Raw genomic sequence first — 21,965 nt, forward strand, 5'->3', positions numbered from 1 at the left:
CGCCCAGGTTAAGCTGGGAGGACAGGAGTTCGTTACCACAAGGGAGGACTTGAATCTGGGTGAAGGTGATTTTTAGCTTTTCTGAGCAGCATCATGTTCTGTTTTACTGTGCTGGGCATTTAGGAAGTCATTTAGAAAAACGTCCATCCTATTTTTTGATGTTTCCAGGAATGGAAAATCCAGCACAACCATCAATAAATCGTACTAAAGGTTAATTACCTTGGCTGTTGAAAATGTCCTCCTTTATTTTTAGTCTGATTTGTTTAACATCAGCTTCCAGTCATTGGATTTGTTTACACCTTTGAATGCCATGCTGAAGACCCATTACCATAAGTCTTTTTTCCATAGAGTGATCAACTCCTCCGTTAACCTGCTGCTTGACACAACCCACTGATGCGGCTGCTGGTGTTGTCAGTGTTATGTGAGTTTTTGCAGTCCTCCAGTTGTTCCTGTAGCTAGTCTCTGAACTTTCCCCAACTTACTAGAAAAGCCCATTGCAAGTTAAAAAGAAGAGGGACTAACAAAAATTATCCAAGCTCTACAGTGAACATGCTAGTGCACAGAGTAACACAACTGCTCCTACCGACATTGCCTCTGCTTGTGTAAATGGGATTTGCTGACAAAAGATTTTGCTCTTCTCTAACTCAGCAGCACCCATTTATTATAATTATAATGCTGTCTTCTGCTCTGCAGTATTTCAATTATGAAAGAGTCTGTTTTGAGAACTGATTGCAAACATTTCCTCAACTTTATTAGATAGCACGGTTTGTGCTGATGGTATTGTTTATAGAGCATCCGAAGCCTTGTCTGGGCTTGGACCCACACAGAACCAGCCATGCTCTTCTGTAGGTGCTTGGCGTCTCAGTGGCACCTGTGCTAGTGCTTCACTTGCTTCAGTAATTTTGGGATTAGTTGGCACTTTTGAAAAGTCCCTGTCCCCACCTTGCGCGTTTGCTATCTGACCTGGCAGTGCAGACAAGGAGTTGGGAGTCTCCCGCTGGCTCCATCACTGGGAAGCTGCATTACTTGTTCCCACCACCTCGTCTCTCTGCACTTACACTTTCCTTATTTTTTACCCTTCTTCCCACCTCTGTCACAGGGAAATTATTTGGGACCTGTGTAATAAGCAATAAAACCGTGTAAGTAAAAAGCGTAGTATGTGCTCCTGTTGAGAATTACGTTCCGTGTTTTCCCCTCAGACATACCCGTTCTGAAATGCCTGGGGGCTGTGTGTAAGCCTTGCGGCCTCCACTAGGCACCTACACATGATGGCTGTGTTGAAGCGGTGGAGAAGGTGATGGATGTGGGACGGGCAACATGAGGGTGGCTATAGTGCGAGACCCTAGCTGGGTATCACAGATAAGAACAGGTTTCATGTCCAAGCACCCATCCTCACAGACTCCAGCTTTGCAATAGCTGCTCTGATTGTAGACCAATTACTCTACAATTAGAGAGAAGGAAGTAGTAGCTGTAATATCCTGGCCGGATTTTGACGGTTCAGGGTATTTTTGGCCACTGGCCTGACCTGAAAATGGAAGAACAGCTGGGAGGCTGAAGCACCACTCACTCCATGAATTTCCTCATCAGGGAGCAGGCAGACCGGCAGCTCCGGTGCTAACACAACAAGCTTGCCTGATTTCCCCCAGGTGCCCCTCACCAGGTGTCTGCTCTCCAGGTGAGTCTGGGTAGATCCACACTCCCCAGATTACAGAAAATGCAAGCTACTCAAGAGGCTTTGCAATCCAGCGGCAGCACTCTCAGAAGTATGGGAGATGAAAATGTCATATCTGCCTAGCGCGCGGTGAGCAGATCAATAAGGGAATTAATGAGGAAATGGAGTCAATAAGGACACGGACGGCTGCCACTGCCACCCGGGAGCTCCTGGGAGGTAGGAGAGGGAGGGCAGCGTCGCCCCATACCGGCTCCATCTGAGGCACGTGGGTGATGGCTCATCCATCATTTCAGCTCGCTTCTAAAGCTTGTGCCAAATTACAAAGTAGGTCTGCTTGATCTCTGGTGAATGAGTTTAACTGTTTGCTAAACAAAAGCGATCTTGTCAGTCCGTACTTGAACCATTCGCAATTACCATTCCACCAACGTAACAATGCGTTTCCACACGCTGCTTCTCTGCCAGAAGTGTCAGTTGCCATGTAGCTATTCAGTGAAGCAACCCATTGCTCCTGTGAAGTAGGCAGGTGATGTAGTAGCTATAGCTGTGGGGAAAGGATGTTGAAGTGCACACAGGTTATGTAGTGAAATAATAGCAATTGAGACTCAATCCCAGGAAAGTTGATCCCCAGTGCTTCCATCGCTTGCTCCCATTCCTGCTTTCAAAGGCAGGCAGGATCATCTGCTGGCGTGTGTTGGTGTATCTCTGTCAACTTCAGGGCAGATAAATGGTGGAGGAGAAGAATGTGTTTTCTCTGACAATGAAACTGCAGGGCAGGTTTCCAAGGAAAACTCGGCAACTGATCCTGTCAGCCACCTGTTGATGTCATTGCAGGTGGCCCGTCAAAAAACTCATTCCTCACCCCAGCCCAGGGGCCAGTGACACAACACCATGACTTAGGTTTAGGTAATTAGTGCAGTCTAATCATGCTGTCCAAGAGCGGGGGAAATGAAAACTGAAATGAAATGCGAAAATGGAGAACAAGATTTGAGTTGGAGAGGGGGAGAATGAAAAGAAAAAAAGTTCTGCGTATGTAGGAAAATCTCCTCTGGTTCCCAAAAGGGGAATGGAAGCAGAGCCCTTCGGAGATGCAAGATGAGTTACCCGTAAAGCAGACCTGATGAACAGCTGGTGTTCTGCAATTGTAGCAGTGGGTTATAAACCTTTCATCTTACCTTCAGTAAAACAAGAAAAACACACTGCTGGATTAGACTGCTTCGCTGGTTTGCTTGACATATGGTAGTGACCCCAGGAGATACTTGTTTGGTTTTTTCCTGCAAAAAGTAAAGGCCAGAAATACTCCCCTCTGAGATGTGAGCTGACCATGGCTACTCTGAAAGCTGGCTTTAACATTGTTACTGCTGCTTCTGCTGCAGATTTGCGGCTGTTGCTCAGAATTTCAGAGACCCCCTGCTACTGGAGATCAAGACGTGCTGGTCTTACCTGAAATAAAACTTGTCTCACCACTCTCGTGTTTGTGAGTGAGAACGTGAGATCATGCAACCTCATGCAAATATGAAGAACAACAGTGATGTGCTAGTTTTTTGCTGTTGTTGATAGTTACCAAGCTTTTGTCCTGCTTCTCCCCAGCCTTGTTTGCTTGATGTTGCTGCTGAGACTGTTTTATCACTCCTTGGGAACGCACTTGAACTGACATGCAGAGAGAGAAAAACAGCAGAGCCTTAAAACCCATGTGATGAACATTCGTTATGTCTTTAATAATCCTTTTAACAATGGAGGGGGGAAAAAAAAATTCACCTTCCCTGCTACAATTGCACTTATTCAAAATTTTAATTCCCAAAGCAGCTCTGTCTTACCCTCTCTATCTCCATGTTTGTTGCCAGGGCTGTGCTTCCCATGGATGGCAGATCGATGTGAGCAACAGCAGGTGGGGCTGAAGGAGGTTGCTGGGTTTCTTGCTGGAGTCGTATGAATAAATATGCTAATAATAATTCTGTGCTATTCAAGCTACATTTCTGTGTCTGGCAAAAGGTGAACATGTAAAATTTCATGTTTGCACTTTTGGACATAAAAAAATATAGATTTTGCCCTTAATTAAAAAATGTCAGTAGAGTATTGTGTTTAAGTTAATAGTAGGGAAGAGTTATGTTTGTGTAAAGGCAGACGCTGTGACCATCAAATGATACAAAATGGTCGCATCAGAACTGAATTATTTCTTCATAACTGATTTTTGCTGGATGAAAGTCACAGAAATGAATTGGGATTGGGGGACTAAAACAGGAAAAGTGCTGGAAAGAAAGAAATACAGACCGTAAGGCCGGGGGAGGGAGAGCGAGCGAGCGAATCAGGCTGGCCCTGCAAGCATCAGGCACCCCGGAGCTGCTCTCTGGGGTGCTGCTCTTTCCCAAGGGAGGCACGGGCAAGTGTGTGAACTGACTCTTACCATCAGTGTAATACCTGATAGTATAGAGTCCTGCAGGAATTATCCACCGTATAGGTAATACTGTGAGTTTATGTACATAAATACACTGGTGTGTGTACACGAGAGTGCACGCACGTCTGCAGCGCGCCTGTGTGTGTGTACGTGTCCATCAACAGGTTCACAGCCAAGAGCTCCCCTTGGACTTTCTCTGCCAAACACTGCTGACCGAACAGAGCAGGAAGGGGACCAGCCTGCCATGCAGAAACCTCCATTCTCCCTTGTGGCATCTTCCAGAGAAGGCAGCCTCTGGGCAGCAAGCAGGAACCCTCGGGCCGGCTTGCTTTGCGGCTCAGGGAGCTGCTCTGGTGCTCAGCCTTGAGAGAGAGGAGAAGGTGGGCCAGGAGGCAGATGAACCAGTACGAAAACGCTCGGTGCTGCAACATGTGTGGTCTGGCTCTTGCAGAGCTTGCAAATAATACAGCTTCGGGCATGGCTTACAGCACGGAAACTGGGAATACTAGTTTGTGGCACCAAGAAGTGTCATGAGATCATGCTTATGTATGCTTGGTACTCAAACGCAGGCTGGATGGAGGAGGAGGGAAGAGGAAGCAGTGTGAGTACCATACCCATATCTCTCCCTGAGGGAATAAAATTGGTTCATAACATCACTGGCATGGGTAGAAAAGGAGCAAACGAGGCTGCTCTTTCTCCTCACTCCACTTTAGAATTAAAGCCCTGATGCTGTAAGGGAGACTCAGGTTTCGTGCTAAGTTTTCCCACACACCTACCTACTGGGTTTTTATGTATCTTAAATCAACAGTATCTGGGGTTGTTTAAATTCAGTTAAATTGCACTCTCCATGCAGTAAAAAAATTGTGTTCATACAGCGCTTTATGTGTGTGTGTTTCTGTGTGTGTGCCTTGAAAATGCCTCTCAGCGTGGACTGCAGGTGGCCTTGGATACCATCTGTGATTTATTTCTGGAAAGAATTAAAATACCAGCACCATTTGTTAGCCTGTTTTTACAGTGAGTCAAAAATGTGCAGCACTGCTTTGCTGTGACTGCCAGGGCTACATTTGCTCCCAAAACCGTGAGTGCCCTTCTGACATTTAATGTTACTTGGGTCAGGCCCTCGGAGCAAGCCCTCTAGTTAGGCATTTGAAGAAACATCTTCATAGAGACTTCACGTAATACCCCGTGTTAGTGGATGTTACAGACTTGAGGCAGGTCACATCCAAGCTGTCGGAAACATCTTTGTGCAGTGTTCTTCTGAATCACTCTTTGACAATAGGCTTCTGGGGTAATTGGTGCTCTCATGTATGTACGTGGTGGCTGTCCTGAAGCTAGACAAAATTGTTGAGTGATTTAATAGTAATTGATGGCTGAAAAGGCCGCCTGATAATTTGAATCAGAGACTTAATGGCCTTTACAACACGGTGCATGGGATGATGGCCAAATTACTTCAGCCAGTGTAATTTATTTTTGAACCTGCTCTCTATAAAGCACTAATCCCTGCTTGTTTTGAGGTGTACTCCACCTCTGCTCAGTTTTTCTGCTTTTTATTGATCAAATACCAATCAGTCAAGGTACAGGCTTTTATTTACTCAAACCCAAACTGGTGTCAGTGCAACCATGAGCCCTGATGTAGGGGCAGTACATGTGCAGTGTAACTGCATTGACAGCACTAGAAACTGGATGTCCCTGCTGGGATGCACAGAAGTATGTATAGTCCCTGTATATATATATATAGTATATATACTATATATATATATAGTATATGTCCCTGCACACTGGTATTTACAGGCGGGGTCCTTTCCTAGACCATGGCTTCTGTCGTGGGTGCAGGTCCTTCTACGCTGTTTTTCAGGGACTTGCTGGCTTTTCAAATGCATCTTCTTGGAGAAGAGCCCCCATAGCTATGAGAATGACTGCTCTGTAGCTTCCCTCAGCCACTGCGCCATTGCTCTGACTCCTTACATATCAGGGACTGATGGTAAAAATCTGGGCAATGGAAAATGCTTCCCTAATGAAGCTGCAAAGCTGTTGTCTTACTGGGAAAAGAGGTCTATTTCATTTTTTATGTGGGCTATGCAGAAAGAAACTTACAGTTGTATTTTGCAGATGTTTGAGTCTACTTTTCAATTCTGGCTAATGAGAACCTCAAATCCAAGGGCTAATTATTCGTTGTTGCCACAGCCATTTCTTTTTCATTAGCCTGCCTGCCTTGTCTTTATGAAGACTTTGTGTGACCGTTTTTTCTCAAAGAATAACCAGGTAGCACTGATTATTGTTGCGTTAAATCATCAGAGACTTGCTTTCGCTAGTCTTTACCAAGGGGCAGCAGAAAAATTAATTCCCGGTGCACGTCTGTCAAGGATAACCTTGAGACTTTCTGTGAAGGCTTGGCAGGAGTAGTTGAGGCACCCTGCTTAGCCCCAGCTATTTGAATGGCCCCTTCAAGCAATTTGGGCAATGCTGAAATGGGGCTGCTCTAATTTACACTGAAGACTGAGGCAACCCCCAGACATCTTGGAGACAGCCGTGATCACGGGTGGCAGTATGGGGCTGTGCAGCTTCCTCCGGCACCTGTGAACCAGGCCTGGGAGATGACAGGCATGATTTCACCCCATCTGCTTAGGTGAGAAATATGTTGTTATTTCACCCCCTCATGTAACGGTTTGGTTGGAGACCTCATCCAACGGTCTCCTGTTTGCTGGGGTGTCCCCCTAGTTTCTGTGGGCTCTACGGAGGTACCTGCACTGTTTGCGCTGTCTGTAAGTCAGGCATGTCGGGAATTATTAGTCTTTTGTTGGGCTTGAGTGGTTTCTGGGATTTTCAGGATTTACATGGGTCCTGCATAAATTCTTTATTTGAGAGCATAAGCAGGCAGCCCAGTTTGATAACTTCATGTTGCCTTGGCATTGCTGGGCACATGTGAGTTTAGCAGGAAGGCTTTTATTTATTTATATTTAGCTGTGACATTGTTTGACTTAAAATCCTTTTTTTCTCCTCAACTCTAACTCTTAAGCTTCTACCCTTGCCCAAGTTTGAAAATGTAATGAAAATTCATAAATTGTAGCATTGTTTAATGTGCTACAAGTTTGTTTTTTAAATTGCATGCTTCTGGATATTTTTTTTTTTTCTTAATATATGCCAGGCTCAAAGAATTCATAGGGCTTTTGTCAATATACAGATTAAATCTGTTCAGCTTCTCTTTTTTTCATGTTTCTGTCCTGGAGAGGTTTCCCTTGATATTAGGGTACAGCACGGCTGCTGGCCCCTGTGTTCTACCCATCACCCTTGGATGCTCACCCTGGTAAGAGGGTTTGCCGGTGGCAGGGCGCCCGTAGCCTGCTGTTCCTGCCGGCTGGGCTGCCGGCGGGGGGAGAAGCCAGACAGCCAGGACCTTTCTTCCTTTCACTGATCCCTGGCTGCAATTCAGCACTTACTATTTATACCGAATTGGCCTCTGGAGGTCCCAGCTGAGGTCAAGATCCTGCTGTGCCAGCCACTGACTGTAGCTGGAGGGGACTTGTGCTGTGAGCAGAGAGACAACAGTATGGGGAAGGGAAGTTTTATTATCGTCACTTTAGTGATAGGGCATGGAGACCCTGAGAGACAGACTTGTCCTAGGCCATGTGGGAAGCTGTGGCAGAGATGAACACTGCCTCTCGGTGTCCACGTTGTAGGTGCTCAGTGCCGAAATGTGGGTGACTTCTGCCCACTAGAAGGTAGAAGACATTGGAGGTGGGTTGGGGTACCCAAGGCATCTGCAGGGGACCCCCCCCGCCCTTCAGCAGCAGCAGCAGGGGGAGGACACCCTGGGTGGGTGTCTGAAATAGCTATAGGCGCTGATGATCAGGCACCCCCTCCTCTGACTTCTTGAGCAGGACCTCCATCAGGACCTGAGCTGGTCCGTGTAACCCAGGAAGGACTCTAATGGGACCCATAGAACCACTTGGAGATGCTCTGAGAGCCCCTGGCACCGTGCTGAGGTGGGATTGCTCCCTGCCTTATTCCTAGTGTTGTGTCAAGCACTGAGCCAGATGACCTCATAGCTGAGTACGTGGAAATAGACGTGATGTAATACCCAACGCCAGGCTGTGCAGCGTACAGCCAGGAGTCTGGCTGCTTTGTCATGCTTTCCCTGAAGAAGATTATGCCTGAGGCTTTCAAAGGAACCTAAAAGCGTTAGCTCTCTCACTTGCCTGACTTTCAACAGGATTTCCACTTTAAAAAAAAAAAAAAACCAAACCAAAAAATTCCAGCCTGCCACAAACCTTCTCTTCTGCCAAGCTAGAGGGTGTTACCTTTGAGGAAATAATTGATGCAACTATGAAAACTTCAAGAGAAAACCAGCTGCTGCTTAGTATTGCAGGATCATCTCTCCCTCTATGAAAGGAATTCAAATGCTGCAAATTGAAGGTGTTTTTGAGAAAGACATAGGATCTGGCTCCATGACCTACATGTCTCCACATCATGTAGAGCAACTCTCAGAACAAGGTGCCACGCTATTGTGAGGCCATGGCCCGAGTTGTTGCCAGCACAGGATTGTTCCCTGTAGCATGACTGGTCTCAGAATTGCATCAAATCAAGTTTTAATTCAACCTGACATAGAGCTTTATGGGGAACTTACGTAAATACATGAAAATTGGTGTGATGTAATATTAAAATTGGAAAATTGGCTTGAAATAGTATACCAGAGTGAATATAAAATGGGCAGTATAAAAATTTGGCACAGATGAAACATTATTCACGTAACAGTCTTACTTTTGTTGGCAAAATGATGCCAATAAAATATTACGGTATGTGTTGGAATGGGGCAAAACATGCCTTAAAAACAAGTTGCCATGCTGCCAGCAAGTAATTGGGCTTGGGTAATTAAGACCTGACTCTGTGTGCTTAATCTGGCTGAAGTGAGCCTCGTGGATGCTGAGCGTTGCGGTAGGGTCGCGCAGGCACCGGGAGAGCCGAGGGCGAGTAGCAGGGATGCATCCTGCGGTATGGAGGACCGGTGAGAGGAGGTCTGTCCCAGGGCTCTTCAGCCCCTCTTCTCCTCTTACCACAAGAGAGGTAACACAACCTGTTTTCTCACGGTGGCGCAGCAGTGGTGATTAATCACAGCTGCTGCAAAGGTGGAGCGTTCCCCGCAAGTGCTAAGTTTAATCGCATTCTTTAATCAAAAGATGCATTAACAAAAAACAGGCAGGCTAGATCTCCCCAGCTGAATCAGTTGCTGAGTTTTCTCCATAGCAGAAATGAATACACTTGGAGCTCCTTCAAATATTGTGCAAGATGATGCTGGCAGGTTTTTCTTTCTGCTACTGCTGCCATGGCATGGCCGTTAGGTTAATGATGGCCAGTGTTGCTTACAGCTTTTATAATGGCTTTAAGTCACTGGAAACATGCTTTTGACAGGTTTATCATCAGTGCTTGGAGGGTGGTGAGAGGCTGGGCACTGGGCTGGGGCATCAGGGAGAGTCACCCTAGTGCGTGGCATCTCACGGCTGAGCCAGCTCTGAGGTGGCTCTGGACTGCTTTCAATAACCCCTTGTATCAGACGGTGGCTGCGGGGGGCTGCCCAGACCCCTGAAAGCCGGTGTTGCAGCCTTTTCCGTGCTGTTCCTGGTAGGTTCCTAGGCTAATTGCACATTAGTCTGGCCCCATCCCCTTTCGCTCTCTGCCCCTGCACAGCAATGGCTGTGCAAAAACCACATAACGCTCTTAAGAGTGAGTGGGGAGTTGTCACGCTAATGCCTTTTGCCCCCTGAATGCCTCTGGCACCAGCCCAAGGGCCGTTTAAAGGCAGGACGCTGAGCAGAGCTTGCCAGTTGTTTAAGTGGTCTCTCTTGATCTGAATTAAAAGAATTAAAATTCTTGATGGATTATGGGTTGTAGCCATGACAACAAATTCCCTCCCTTTCTCTTTTTTTCTGCAATTGTCTTGTAGTTCAGAGATGTTGCCAAACAAAACCCCTCAATTTTTTTTGTTAAAACTAATGTTTCAGGTAAGAGCAGCATTAAATTAAAAAGCAAAATAAATGGTCATCAGCAGTTTGATGACTGTATGTTTTATGCCTGGTATCTTCTTATAAAACTGGAAATCTCTTGACTGTGCAAGTCTATAAGGTTTTTGTTCAGTGGTATTAGAGGGACTTTTGCTGGCCTAAAAGAAGTGGGGATAATTACTAACAGGAGTTCTTGTGCAGTGTATACCTGTAATAGTTAAAGGGAAAGCTGCTTAAATTTTTTCTGACAATTGCAGATATAGCACTGGAGGAATCATTTGAATTCTTCGTTCTGCAACAAGGAAAGATCCCACTTGTCTTCTCTTTAGAAATGAAATCCCAGTCTGATTTAAAATACACTTTTATGGGCTGGTTTCCTTTTTTTTTTTTAAGTAATTTTGCCGTTTCGAGACTTCTATTATAATTACCTGTGAATGTAGGTTTTTGAAGAAAATTATTCTGATTTCTAAAAGAAAGGAAAAACTGGGGTTTTTTTTTACATGAACTGCTTCTTGTAGAGTAAGTTTAATGAAATTCAGCTTGCTTTCATAAATAATGCAGCACTTGCATTTGATTAGGTGAAGCCTAGTGGAATTTCTACCTAATCAGATGCATAGCAGGAAGGGTATTGCCTGCGGACTGTTACCATTATCAATGGTGGTGGCAAGAAAAATACAGCTCCATGTGTGTCTGGATAGAAAGCTTTGTTTCGTAAAAGAAGTTGCAAAACAAAGTATATGTGTTCCAACAATTGATTCCTTGGGTCTCAGAGTGTCCTGGCTATTTGGAAAATAAGGTCTGGGTTCTGAGTGTTATCATTATTGTGGCATGAAGAGACTCCAGGTTAACTGGAGACCTCCTTGTACTGCTGATGGGTTTCTGATCCTTCCAAGAAATAAATACATGTGGGGAAGAGACAATCTTTGCCTCAGAGAGCTTATGGTCAAAATGAGCAAGGTAGACATCGGGAATCATTGGGACCAATTCCAAAAGTCTTGAAAAACAGCACAAATCTCCCGATAACATAAAAATGGAGAAAAAAGGTATGTGTGCCACCATTCCTTGAAAAAATAGATCACATACAGCAAAAAGCAAAATAGTTTGCAAATGGTGTATCTGTAAGTTTTGCAGAAACATTTTGAGAGTTCTTGGGTAAATGTTGCTTTAATTAGTCACCTGTGGTCAAGTTTTATGATGCTCTGTAAATCCAGCCACAAGACTTTGTTCTACTCTGGTTTTATCCCCAGGAAGCTGTTATTAACAGCAGTGGGTGTGCATGAACAGAGGGTAGTTTGAGTAATGCCATTAGTCCTTTAGTCATCATCCATTTTAATAAATAAAAAAGGGCCTGGTCCCCATTCTCTAGCCCTGAAGCCAACTGGCATAAATTGACCTGCAAGCATTCAGTAGGTGCTTGTATCCTCCGAGAGACAGTGGCTGAGCCCGAGCTGGCTTTTGGGACCAGACCCCGGTCTGGTCTCAGCCATGGACCACTCCTGGGAACTATTTGAGGGTGGTGTAAACCAGTTAGGGATCGTGTTAACAGTACAACAGCGTGGATGGTCGTGGGCTCAGGCTCTGGCTCTGGTTACTTTATTAGAGGTGATGCTCTCTTAGGGCTTGGTTATGCTCTGGGCCAAACTCAGTTGAGTGGCATGTTACTCTACCGCCATAATGAAGTAATATTCCATATAAAAGTGTAAAGAACTGAACCCTAATGGCAAAGCCCAACACCACTGCCTTATCTCACTGTGCTCAGATTTTTCTCCTAATGTTTGTTCAGATATGTAAAATTGCAAATGTCGGAAGTTCTTCGGGCCAGATGCTAAGTGGATTTAAGCTGAAGATTTGTGCTAGCTGAGGTTCTGGTTTTTCACTTACATTTCTTGGAAAGGGCAATGAGACGTAATGAATAAATGTAAAACACAAGAAATAGAGCCCAGGATGCATAGGAGACATGCTTGCATCCTGTGCTTCGCTGTTGAGAGGTTTTAGTGCAGAGCTCAGAAGTGTATTTATGGAGCTGCTGGTCAGAACTGTGCAATTTAAAGGTGAAATCAGTTCTCTTTTTTAATCTTGAGTTTTCATTCCTCTCCAAATTGGTGCAAGCAAATCTCCTGGGCCTAAAATGTCACGGGAGCACTAGAGGCCAAGAACAGAATTAATTTCTGAAAGTTTGAGAGCAAAACCATCAGATTTAGGGCTGTAAAATGTTAATCTGTTTCTGACTTTCCCAAGAATTGTCTGAAATACTTTTGCCCGCTCATAACTCAAGCAACTTCATGTCAGATATTAGAGCTGTTTTTATGTGTGAGTACTGACAGAAGTAGTGCACGGCTTTGATCATAACCAACTGGGAAAAAAGCCTCAAAAATGTAACTCCCAAACCTGTTTTGGTCCCAAACAACATCAAAATCCCATGGAAGAAATGGGAAACAAGGTTGAGCCCTCGGTCATTTGCCCTACGGTAGATAGGACGTTCTTTGCTCAAGATCCTGGTCAAGGTATCACACAGAGCTGCATCCCAAGTGCTGAAGAGCAAGTGAGCTTGGTCCTTTCCATTGCCCCCCTGCTGTTGCTGTGGAAAGCATTTCTCCCAGCCTGCTTCTGCTGGGAAGGCTTTTCCTTGATGACCAGTGGATTTTTTTTAGGCCACTCAACACTATACCCTCATCACCATCTTGTCCTTTGCTGATGCTTCTTCAAGCGCAGGCAGCCTCTCATACCCTGAAATGTGCAGGCTCATTGGGTAGCTTCAGTGATGAAAAGAAATGCTGTTTCTGTGCCAACTGCAGTCTAGCCTTGGATTTCCTACTCTTTGCTCCTCTGTGACAAGATCAGTTAGGGAACTCTTCAAAAATTAGTTGAGCAGGGAGTGCAGGTAGCATGGGTGAATGGCCACTGGGTAGTGCAGACACTTGAGACGCGTAATCTGCACCTGAGACCTTGCAGCAAGAGAAGTGGTTACCTCTGAGAGACGGGTTGCTAATCTGTACGTGAGGGATGTTGAGAGAGTCCACAGTCGTTAGTTACTGCGAGTGGTGGACGCTACCTTTATCCTTTGTCAGTAGAACAGGCGAAGTTTTAAAAACGTGGCTGCATCCTTGCACGCTCTCTCCTCGACTGTGTGGCTTTGTAGTTGTTTGCTTGGTGTTGAGTGGAAAAAGGATTTTGGGACTCTTACTTAGTTGTAGGAGGCATCCTGGGCTTGTTACTGGTGCATCTCCACTTCTCCTGGAGTTCCCTTGTGTGTTCCCAGCTTCACCCCCAAGTAATACCCTGCCAGAATCACTTACGTGCAGTGGAGCAAAAATGTGACTGATACAAATGTTGCAGCAGTGTATAAAATGCTAAATTATTCATGGTACTTAAGCACAGAAAATCCCAGGGCTGAACTGACATAATGAAAAACTCCAGGCAAAAGAAACCCACCATGGAAAGTCTTAGATTAAAACCAGTTGCAAACTTCAGAGTCAGACTGTATTATAGAGTCTTAATCCCTTCTTCTTCCTTTAAGTGCCCCTCCTCATGCTGTACTCTGGGCTATCATACCCAACTACTTTTAATGTCATTGTCCACATCACTTTCCCATGAACAGGGACCTAAGGCAAAGAAATGTCAGACGACTTGTCCGGTCCGAAATAGAAAATCTGTCGTGGCAGCAGGATTTGCAACTAGATCTTCTCAAACCGAAGTCTTGACCATCATAACCTGCTTCCTCCCTATCAAGAATGAAATGATCATCTGGAGGAGTTCAGTGGGCAAGCACCGGTGCACTGTTTCATACCAGAGCATGAGACCTTCTCGCACAGCTGGTCTCCCAGCTTGCCTGGGACCTCAGTATGCTACTGTCATAGATTTATTTATCATAATGAACCTCAGTTTTCACCCGTCAATAACACAAAGGGTCCTGGGTACTAAATCTTGCCCTGGATCACTTTCACCTCTGGAGTATTCTGGTGAAAGACCTACAAAGCAAAATATTAACGTGGGAGCACAACTTTGCCTGAGAATTTAAGCAGCTGAATGGACCATGATGTGCTTCTTAATTCATGGAGAATTTTAAGAGATGCACTGGGCCCAATATGTAGTGTTATAACTGAAACAGGTAGATGTAAAGACCAACAGATCAGTTAAAAGCAGAACCGAAGGAAGCGGTAAAAAAATAAAACTAGGAACTTAGGGAATTCATACTGTTAAGCAGTCTGTTTCCAGATTTTTTTATCATTTTGCTTGGTCCTGAAAACATTGTTCAACAGCTGATTTCAAGTTTCCTTTTGCACTTTATTATCACTTTTATTGTGGAAAACTGATTAAAAAAAACAAAACAAAACAGATCAATTTAAACAGTGTTTTGTTGGTTTCTGTATAAGTCAAAACATATTTCCATTGAAAACATATTTTTGACAAAGCAGTTCTTGCTTGTTTGAAAAACATTTTGAATAAAGACATTCAAGCTGCTTTAGTCACTTTGCCTTTTACTTGGAGTGTAAAATAGGCTTTCAAAGGTGTTCCGTGTTCCCTTTTGCCCTGGAGGCATATGGGAACTGTAGGAGAAGATCTGATCTGCAATCTCTTTGGGAGTTGAAAAGGTTCCTCAGGATCCCATCAGGACCTGCAGCAAATGAAGGGAAAACAGTGTTTCATAGCTGACGTCCTTCGCTCTACCGAGTGCCAAATAGCAGTGGTGGCAGCATTAGTGACCTCTGCTTTATGTGTTAGTTAATGAGTGTCTGTAACTTGATATTTCATTTTTCCTAGACTGTACCCTCGTCACGCAAGTGCTCTCAACAACTTGGGGACGTTGACCAAAGACGTGGTGGAGGCAAAGGACTACTACAGACGGGCCCTTCGGTTAAATCCTCAGCACAATCGAGCTCTCTTCAATCTTGGCAACCTGCTCAAGTAAGTTGAATGCAGAACTGGCACCAAGGAAATTCACATTCTCTCTACACTCAGCACCAAAGTAGTTTCTTCTACCAACTGGTGAACAAATGTTGTTATTTCTTATTGCCAGCCAAGGGTGCCGGCACAAAGGTGAGGCTTAACTTGGGTATCCTTATGCTGTCTGCCACATCACTTCAGGTGCTGTTTACACTTGTGTTTCAGCTGGAGGGAATGCACTTGTTCCAAATCAAGCATCAAAGAATGAGGTGCCTAAACCCAACTAGTCACCTGAGACTCCCATCTCAATGGAGAGGTGTAAGCCTTTCCAGTGGAGCAAGCCATGTTGTTCAAAGACAGGCACCTGATGCAGATCTGATAAATAACACAGATCCAACAAATCCCTCTCTGCAAGTTCCCACTTCTCCTCATTAGCTGTATGGAAGGTCAATGCGTAGTTTAGGCATAAGCACCTAACTCTGAGGTGCTCACAGCAGCAGCAGAAGGTTCATCCCATTGCAGAGGGGGTGGGTCTGGATTTGAGGGGAAAGCTGGCTTATATCCCTATACGGTTACTCTGCTAAGCAAGAAAACAAGTTAATCAGCCCATAATTTCACTCCTTGTTATTTACAGTGTCAGCCTTTAGCAAGGAGAATAGCAGACGATCATAATAATGCAAATTAATTTGACTAACCATATCTAAAGACTGAACTTAAATCTATACAAGAAGCTTTGCCAGTATGATAAGATCTGCTAGGGGTGCAATTAAAAAATATGTATCTCTCTCTATTCCTGCATTACTATTTTGCACCAGCAAAAACCCCCTAGTTTTTGTGAGGGTAGCATGTTATTTGCTGACAGAACTGCATAAACTACAGCAGTAACAGTACAATTTTTGCTGATATAAACTGCACCTATTTTGCTGGTAATAGGTCTCTGGTAAATCTTTTAGAGCAGATCAGGCTTTAGTTGGGCTGGTTTTAAAGTGGCACTGTCTCATCAAAACATACCTGGTCTCTCTGGTTCTGAAATGTTACTTTGAGTGTGAGTTTATATTACAGATATTAAGTGTATTGCTGAAGTTCTGCTGGGTTCATTCAGTAGTGGAGTAGTTATCAGAATAATACTACAAGTAAACCTGACGGTTTGGGGTTAGAATATGGCAGCTGGGTAATTCTTAAATAGAAAGTAGGTGAGTGCTTTACTGGAAATACTCACAAGAAAGGAAAATGGTAAAGACCGTCTTATTACAAGAGAAATGGAAGGTCTTTGTATTATTCATCAGATTTGGTTGATTGAAATTAATCTTAGGTGGCAATGCTGTTTAAAAATTGTCCTTTTAATCCATCATGTTTGCCTTAGTTATTATTCTCTGTGATTTTTTTTTTTTAAATATAAAATATTAACCAGAAGCAGCACCAGGACATCCCATGTCCATAACGCTTAAGTCTGGCCTGTTGATGCACTCTTGTGACCCAGCAGATGGGTAGAAACTGGATTTGTTGCACTGGCAAAGCACAAAGGGGACCTGAGAAAGTCTCTTAGAACTGCTGTTTGTTTTGTGTGCAGTATGTCATGTTTTTCCTAATGTGATAGTTAAGATATTGTGTATCCTGTTGTACTGTATGTGCTCTGCATCTTTCTATGGTGCTATATATTGCAGTACATTAAAGGTGTGTGATGCTTGTGCTGAACTTGTTAAAAGAAAGTGCTCAGGTTCCACCTGCCCTTTTCCTACACTCATTTTATTCCCATTTTCTAGACTGTTTTTTTAGCCTTCCAAAACAACCTACTGCATCTGGACACACCAATGGTATTAATTATAATGGAAACTGGGTGTGCTCATCTCCCTATTCAGCTTTAAAAAAACCTGCTGAAAAATAGGTAGAGTTCATGGTGGAGGGATTAGCACATACGTAAAGCAGATGCTGCGCAGTCAGATCCTATATGAATGTCTCCCCTAAGACACTAGCCCACACCCCTTTGCCAGGACCTTTCATGGATCATACATCAACTTAGCAGAGATCATCAGGCATGCTGGAGCATGAGGTGACTTGTGAGATGACCAGGCAGCAATGAGGCAGAGATTTCAAGCTCCCCCTTCCTACAACTTTGTTTTTATTTATGTTTTCTACCTGGCTCTCCAAATTACCTTTTCATATATATGTATATAGGGCAACCAGTATTCTGCAAACACTAAATGCTAGCATAATCTCGGTAATAAATGAAAATCTGCAGAATATTACAGGCATATATTACTTTCTGGCTGTGCTATGAGACATTATGAAGAGTGTTTTGATTTTTAAACATATGGCAGAGAAAGGATAAATGGTCAAGCCATAAAAGCTTTTCCTGTCCTCTTTGCAGAGGCTTCAGTGCATGGTGCAGATCAGGAAGAGCCAGATCTGTAACACTTAAGGCTTATGTCCAGTAACAGCACTTCTTGTGCTGAGGCGCGTAACAAAACTGTCTGGCGTGGGGAATTCCCAGTTGAATTCTGCTGAGTTCCTTATACCCACCCCTGCTTGTAGTGTGAAAATCTGATGGTGGATATTAGATTTCACCTCCTCTGGAGTGCTGAGAAAGGGGATCTCCAGGATTTTGGAGGGAGGGGTTTGCTATTCCCTTGTGGGAATCTGCCTCTCATTATTCCCTGTAAATAAGCTCTCTATTTAAGCATCCAGTGCTTGTGATTTAAGCTGGAGTAAAAATCTGGTTTGAGGACCACAGGGTGGAATTCTTGAGTTTTTGTCTGCAGAAGTCCTAGATGAAAAAGGATGTTTCCGTTTTCTGTTTGCACACAGTGTAGACAGCTATGTGACGGAAGATGAATGTTGTCAGGAAGCAATGCAGGGTAATGGCTGAATAGGCCTCTGGTTTTGCTTACACATCCTACAATAAAGTTGTATGTCTTCATTTTCTTGCCTATTATAAATATTGGAGAGTAGATAATTAAACAATGCCGACAGATTTCTTAGTCAAAATAGACCCAAAAGATGGCCTACCTAAAAGTGAGAAACCTCTTTCTCCGCTTTCGTGGTACGTGATCAGTGACACAGAGCAGCCTGATGTTGCTTTCTTGTGTTTTGTTTTGAAGTTTCCTATTATATAAATATTTAATTCCTCTATATAGATTCAGTTTTGTTGAGATACAGGTTGAAAAACTGAGATAAATATCATTCAGAATATCTCGCAAATTTATAGCCTGTGGGATTTTCTGTAAAGAGACAAGAAATAAAATATTATGAACATTGAAGTAAATATTTATCTCAGCTTTCTGTTGCAGGAAGAATGGGAGAGGCCGTCTTATTTGCGGTACTTTATCTATCCATACCTAAAGCACTCCAATATTCAGTACACTACTTCTTATGAAGAAAAGCCTCATAACTCTTGTGTGCTTTGAGAGTGTTATGGTGTGTTTTCAAGAGGAAAGTGAAATGCCTAGAAACAATGTCCACTGAAATGTTGAGTTTATTCAAAGGACTGATTCTCTTCTGAATGTAGAGTAACACATAATGTATCCTGTGTATTTGTTGCTGTGATTTAGTCCACGTTTAGCAAACCCATGTATTCAGAGGAAGGAGGACTGCATGCCTTCTCTGATACAGGCTTGTGGATATGTGTGTATGTGAATGTGCTGACAGGCTTGTGTAACTGTCTGAAGATGCTGAAAAACATCAGATAGATATTACATGTATTGCGATTTAATATCTTTCAGAGTGAAACATTCCTCCCTTCCATTCGAAGAAGCAAACTGAGGGATAATGTTCAGTGGTACTGCATCTGGCTTTCTGGATGGTCTCTGGTTAGGATACTCTGCGTTGCATGAAGTGCTGTAGTTATCCCTCAGTATCACATACACGTCGTAGCCTGTTTATAAAAAAACCTCCAACTCTGGCAGTGTCAAATTTACAGTAGATTAAAAAAATAACTTCAGTTGGAACGGACCTCTGGAGATCATCTGGTTGAGCCCGCTGCTCAGAGCAAGTCTAATTGGATCAGGTTGCTCAGGGCTGTGTTCAGCTGAATCTTGAACACCTCCAAGACAGAGATGCCACAATCTCTCCATGCAACCTGTTCCAGTGTTTGACCACCCTTGTGGTGAAAAATATTTCTCCTTATATCTAATAAGAATTTCGCATGTTCCTACTTGCATCTGTTGCTGCTTGTCCTGTCACCATGCACCTCTGAGAAGAGTTTGGCTCTGGCTTCTCTGTATCCTCCAACCAGGTAGTTGCAGGCAGCACTGAAGTCACCCCTGAACCTACTCTTCTCCAGGGTGCACAGGCACAGCTCACTCAGGCTCTCTTCAATGCAATGGGTGCTCTAGCCCTGACCGCCTTTAGTGGCCCTCTGTTGGGCTTCCTCCAGTAAGTCCATGCCTTTCTTGCACTGGGGAGCCCAACTCTGGACAGATGTTGCTCCAGGTGTGGTCTCACAAGTATCATATAAAGGGGAAGGACCATTTTCCTGGACCCACTGTTGGCCGCCTTTGCTATCTAGGCTACATTGCTGGCCTGTGGTCAACTTGATGTCCACCAGGATCCCAGTCGTCCCCCAACCGGTGCTTGTGCATGGGGTTCTCCCACTCCGGGTGCAGGACTTGCATTTACTTTTGTTGAACTTCATGAGGTTCCCGTCAGACCTGGTCACTCTGAAAAGCAGCCCTGCCTTGCAGTGTATTGCCCGCTCCCCCACTTTGGTGCCATCCACTTAGTACAGATGAATGGCAAAGGAGTGCATCTAAATTATCTGAATCAGTTTTAAACCAGGCAGTCAAACAGGCTTAGGGGCCTCCTTTCAGACAGGCAGAGTTAGACACTGCAAGCTCCCCTTGGATTATGATGTGAAACCAAGACGAGATGTTCAGAACAGTTGTGGAGCCCTTGTTGATTTCTGTGCTTCTGGCTTTAATGCAGTCAAACTAACTTCACAAAGGAAAACAAATCTTGAAAGTTGAAAAGTCCTCTAGAGCACTAGTTTCTAGGTTACTCTTTCTGTTGCAAATGGAATTTGCTCCAGTGCTAACAGCCCACAGCCCCATGCATCACCCGACTTCTGTGGGGTGGTTTAAGCTGATGCTTCTCCAGCTGTGGGGCACTTGCAAAATATGGAAGAGATGCTCCCAGTGGAAAGAGCTGTTCCTTGCTCTCGGCTTGAGCATGGTGATTGTAGAGGGGAGGCTGGGATCTCGAGTGGAAGAGGGAGTCAGGAGGGTATTGTAAGGCTAGGTAATTTGGGGAAAAATTGGATTAAATGATCATAGACTCTCCGTGTCAGTTGAATTTGTTCCTCTCTCTGTCATAGTGAAGGTATACATTACCTAGCTTTTCCTGCTCCAGATCCCTAGTTTATGGTAGTGTATCGGACTGTTCTTCCAACACTCTGTGCTCTCCCAAATTGCGGGAGATTTATATAAGCAACGGCCTCGATCCTGCAAAGTGTTGGCCTTGATCCAGGAAAGCACTTCAGCCAGTAATTAATTTTCAACTTGCATACATAAAAGTTAAGTACGCGTTTAAGTACTTGGCCAGAGTGCTTGGTATCTTGCAGGCCTGAGCCCTCTGAGAAACTACTGGATCTGCTTTTTTTAATGTAATTCAGTCTGTCACATAAAAAGATGCCATAATCTTTCCTACTCTACCCCCATTTTCAGGAGACAAACATTGTTCTTGGATCAAATGAAAAAAAAGGCCATTTTGAAAAAAAGAGTAATTAAGAGGGCTGCCCCATGTTCAGAGTGCATGCTTGTGGTTAATGGGAACTTTTACTGCTGCTGGGTGGATCACTTAATCCTTTTATTTCTGTAGCGGCATTTCCTACATTTTTTTGCCAAACATCAATACCTTTATAAAGCAGTCATCTGTTTTTGATTTATAAAAATGTGTCATGAAACTCCAGCCAAGGGATCCAAAAGTTTTATAAATTGACAAGCTAGCTAGTCTTTAATTAGTGTAGGAGAAAAGTGGTTCTTTATTTGTTTTTGCTTCATTCGTGTAACTTATATGGAACACCACTGGAAGAAGAAAAAGTCTAGCACAACTGGTTTTACTTAGCTTAATACACAGGCAAAATATTCTTCCAGTTACACAACTAGAAAGGGAAAAAATCTGCAAAGCCACATATATTATCAGCTGAAATTTGCACCTTATAAACAAGATCTGGTTACTTGACCGTGTCACTCAGATGAAATCTAAGGCCAAAGTGGCAAGGTGTTCACATATTTTCTGTGTCCCAGAGCCCTTTGTTTCTTTTTGTAAGCCCTGCTATTCATATTCTTTGTATGCCCAACACAAGGAAAATGTTGTTCCAGTCTTGCTAAACATCCTTAGATATTTGTTCAGGAAACCTTCTCATTTTTCCAAGGAAAGAAATACGGAGCGATACTGGAGAAAGTGTAGCTCAAATAAATAAACACCCTTAGATTTTAGTTCAGGAAACCTTTTCCATTTTCCATGGCAATAAATGCAGAGCAGTGCTGGGAAAAAAACCTAGCTCATCAGCATAGCCGTCTCTTAACTATCTCTGATCATAATCCTTAGGATCTGAAGAACAGACTCCTCTAGCCTAATGATCAAGTTGCTAAGGAATTATTTAGAGATCCCCGGCAGATTTAACTTAGCAATATTTTAATTTCAAAGTATTAATTTAACTAAGTCATAAGTGGATCTACATCAGCACTCGTTGTCTAGGAACATGCAAAGACCCTGCAGGCTTTTTTTAAGGAAATGCAAATGTCTTGGTGTCTCCAACCTACTGATGTGAGAGCAGGGTTGGTGAGAGCAAGTGTCCTGTTCCCAGGTCAGTCAGTGCCTCAGTGACGTGACTGGGGCCAGACCTCCAGAAGCTGACAGCAAACCCGGTGTTACCCCACCAGCATCCATTCCCATAGGGCATGTGACTTCCCAAGGACATCGCTGGGAGGCTCTTGTGCAGTACTTCATGCCTGGGGATGCTTTTGCTATCTTGTCCTTCATGTATCTTTAACTCCTGATGGGATGAATGGGGCAGAATTTGATG

At 43.9% G+C, this 21,965-nt stretch overlaps 1 protein-coding gene across 1 annotated transcript in view; it reads left to right on the forward strand.

Annotated features, from left to right (window-relative positions):
• The window catches only part of TMTC1 (transmembrane O-mannosyltransferase targeting cadherins 1), a 144,643-nt gene that overhangs the window by 109,958 nt on the left and 12,720 nt on the right, over positions 1-21,965 (forward strand). Inside the window, exon 12 of the mRNA XM_075727001.1 lies at positions 14,822-14,965. Within this exon, the coding sequence (XP_075583116.1) occupies positions 14,822-14,965 (144 nt within the window). The remainder of the gene's footprint in view (positions 1-14,821; positions 14,966-21,965) is intronic.

Source organism: Pelecanus crispus, chromosome 1 (assembly GCF_030463565.1).
Source record: "Pelecanus crispus isolate bPelCri1 chromosome 1, bPelCri1.pri, whole genome shotgun sequence".
Classification (NCBI taxonomy): Eukaryota; Metazoa; Chordata; class Aves; order Pelecaniformes; family Pelecanidae; genus Pelecanus; species Pelecanus crispus.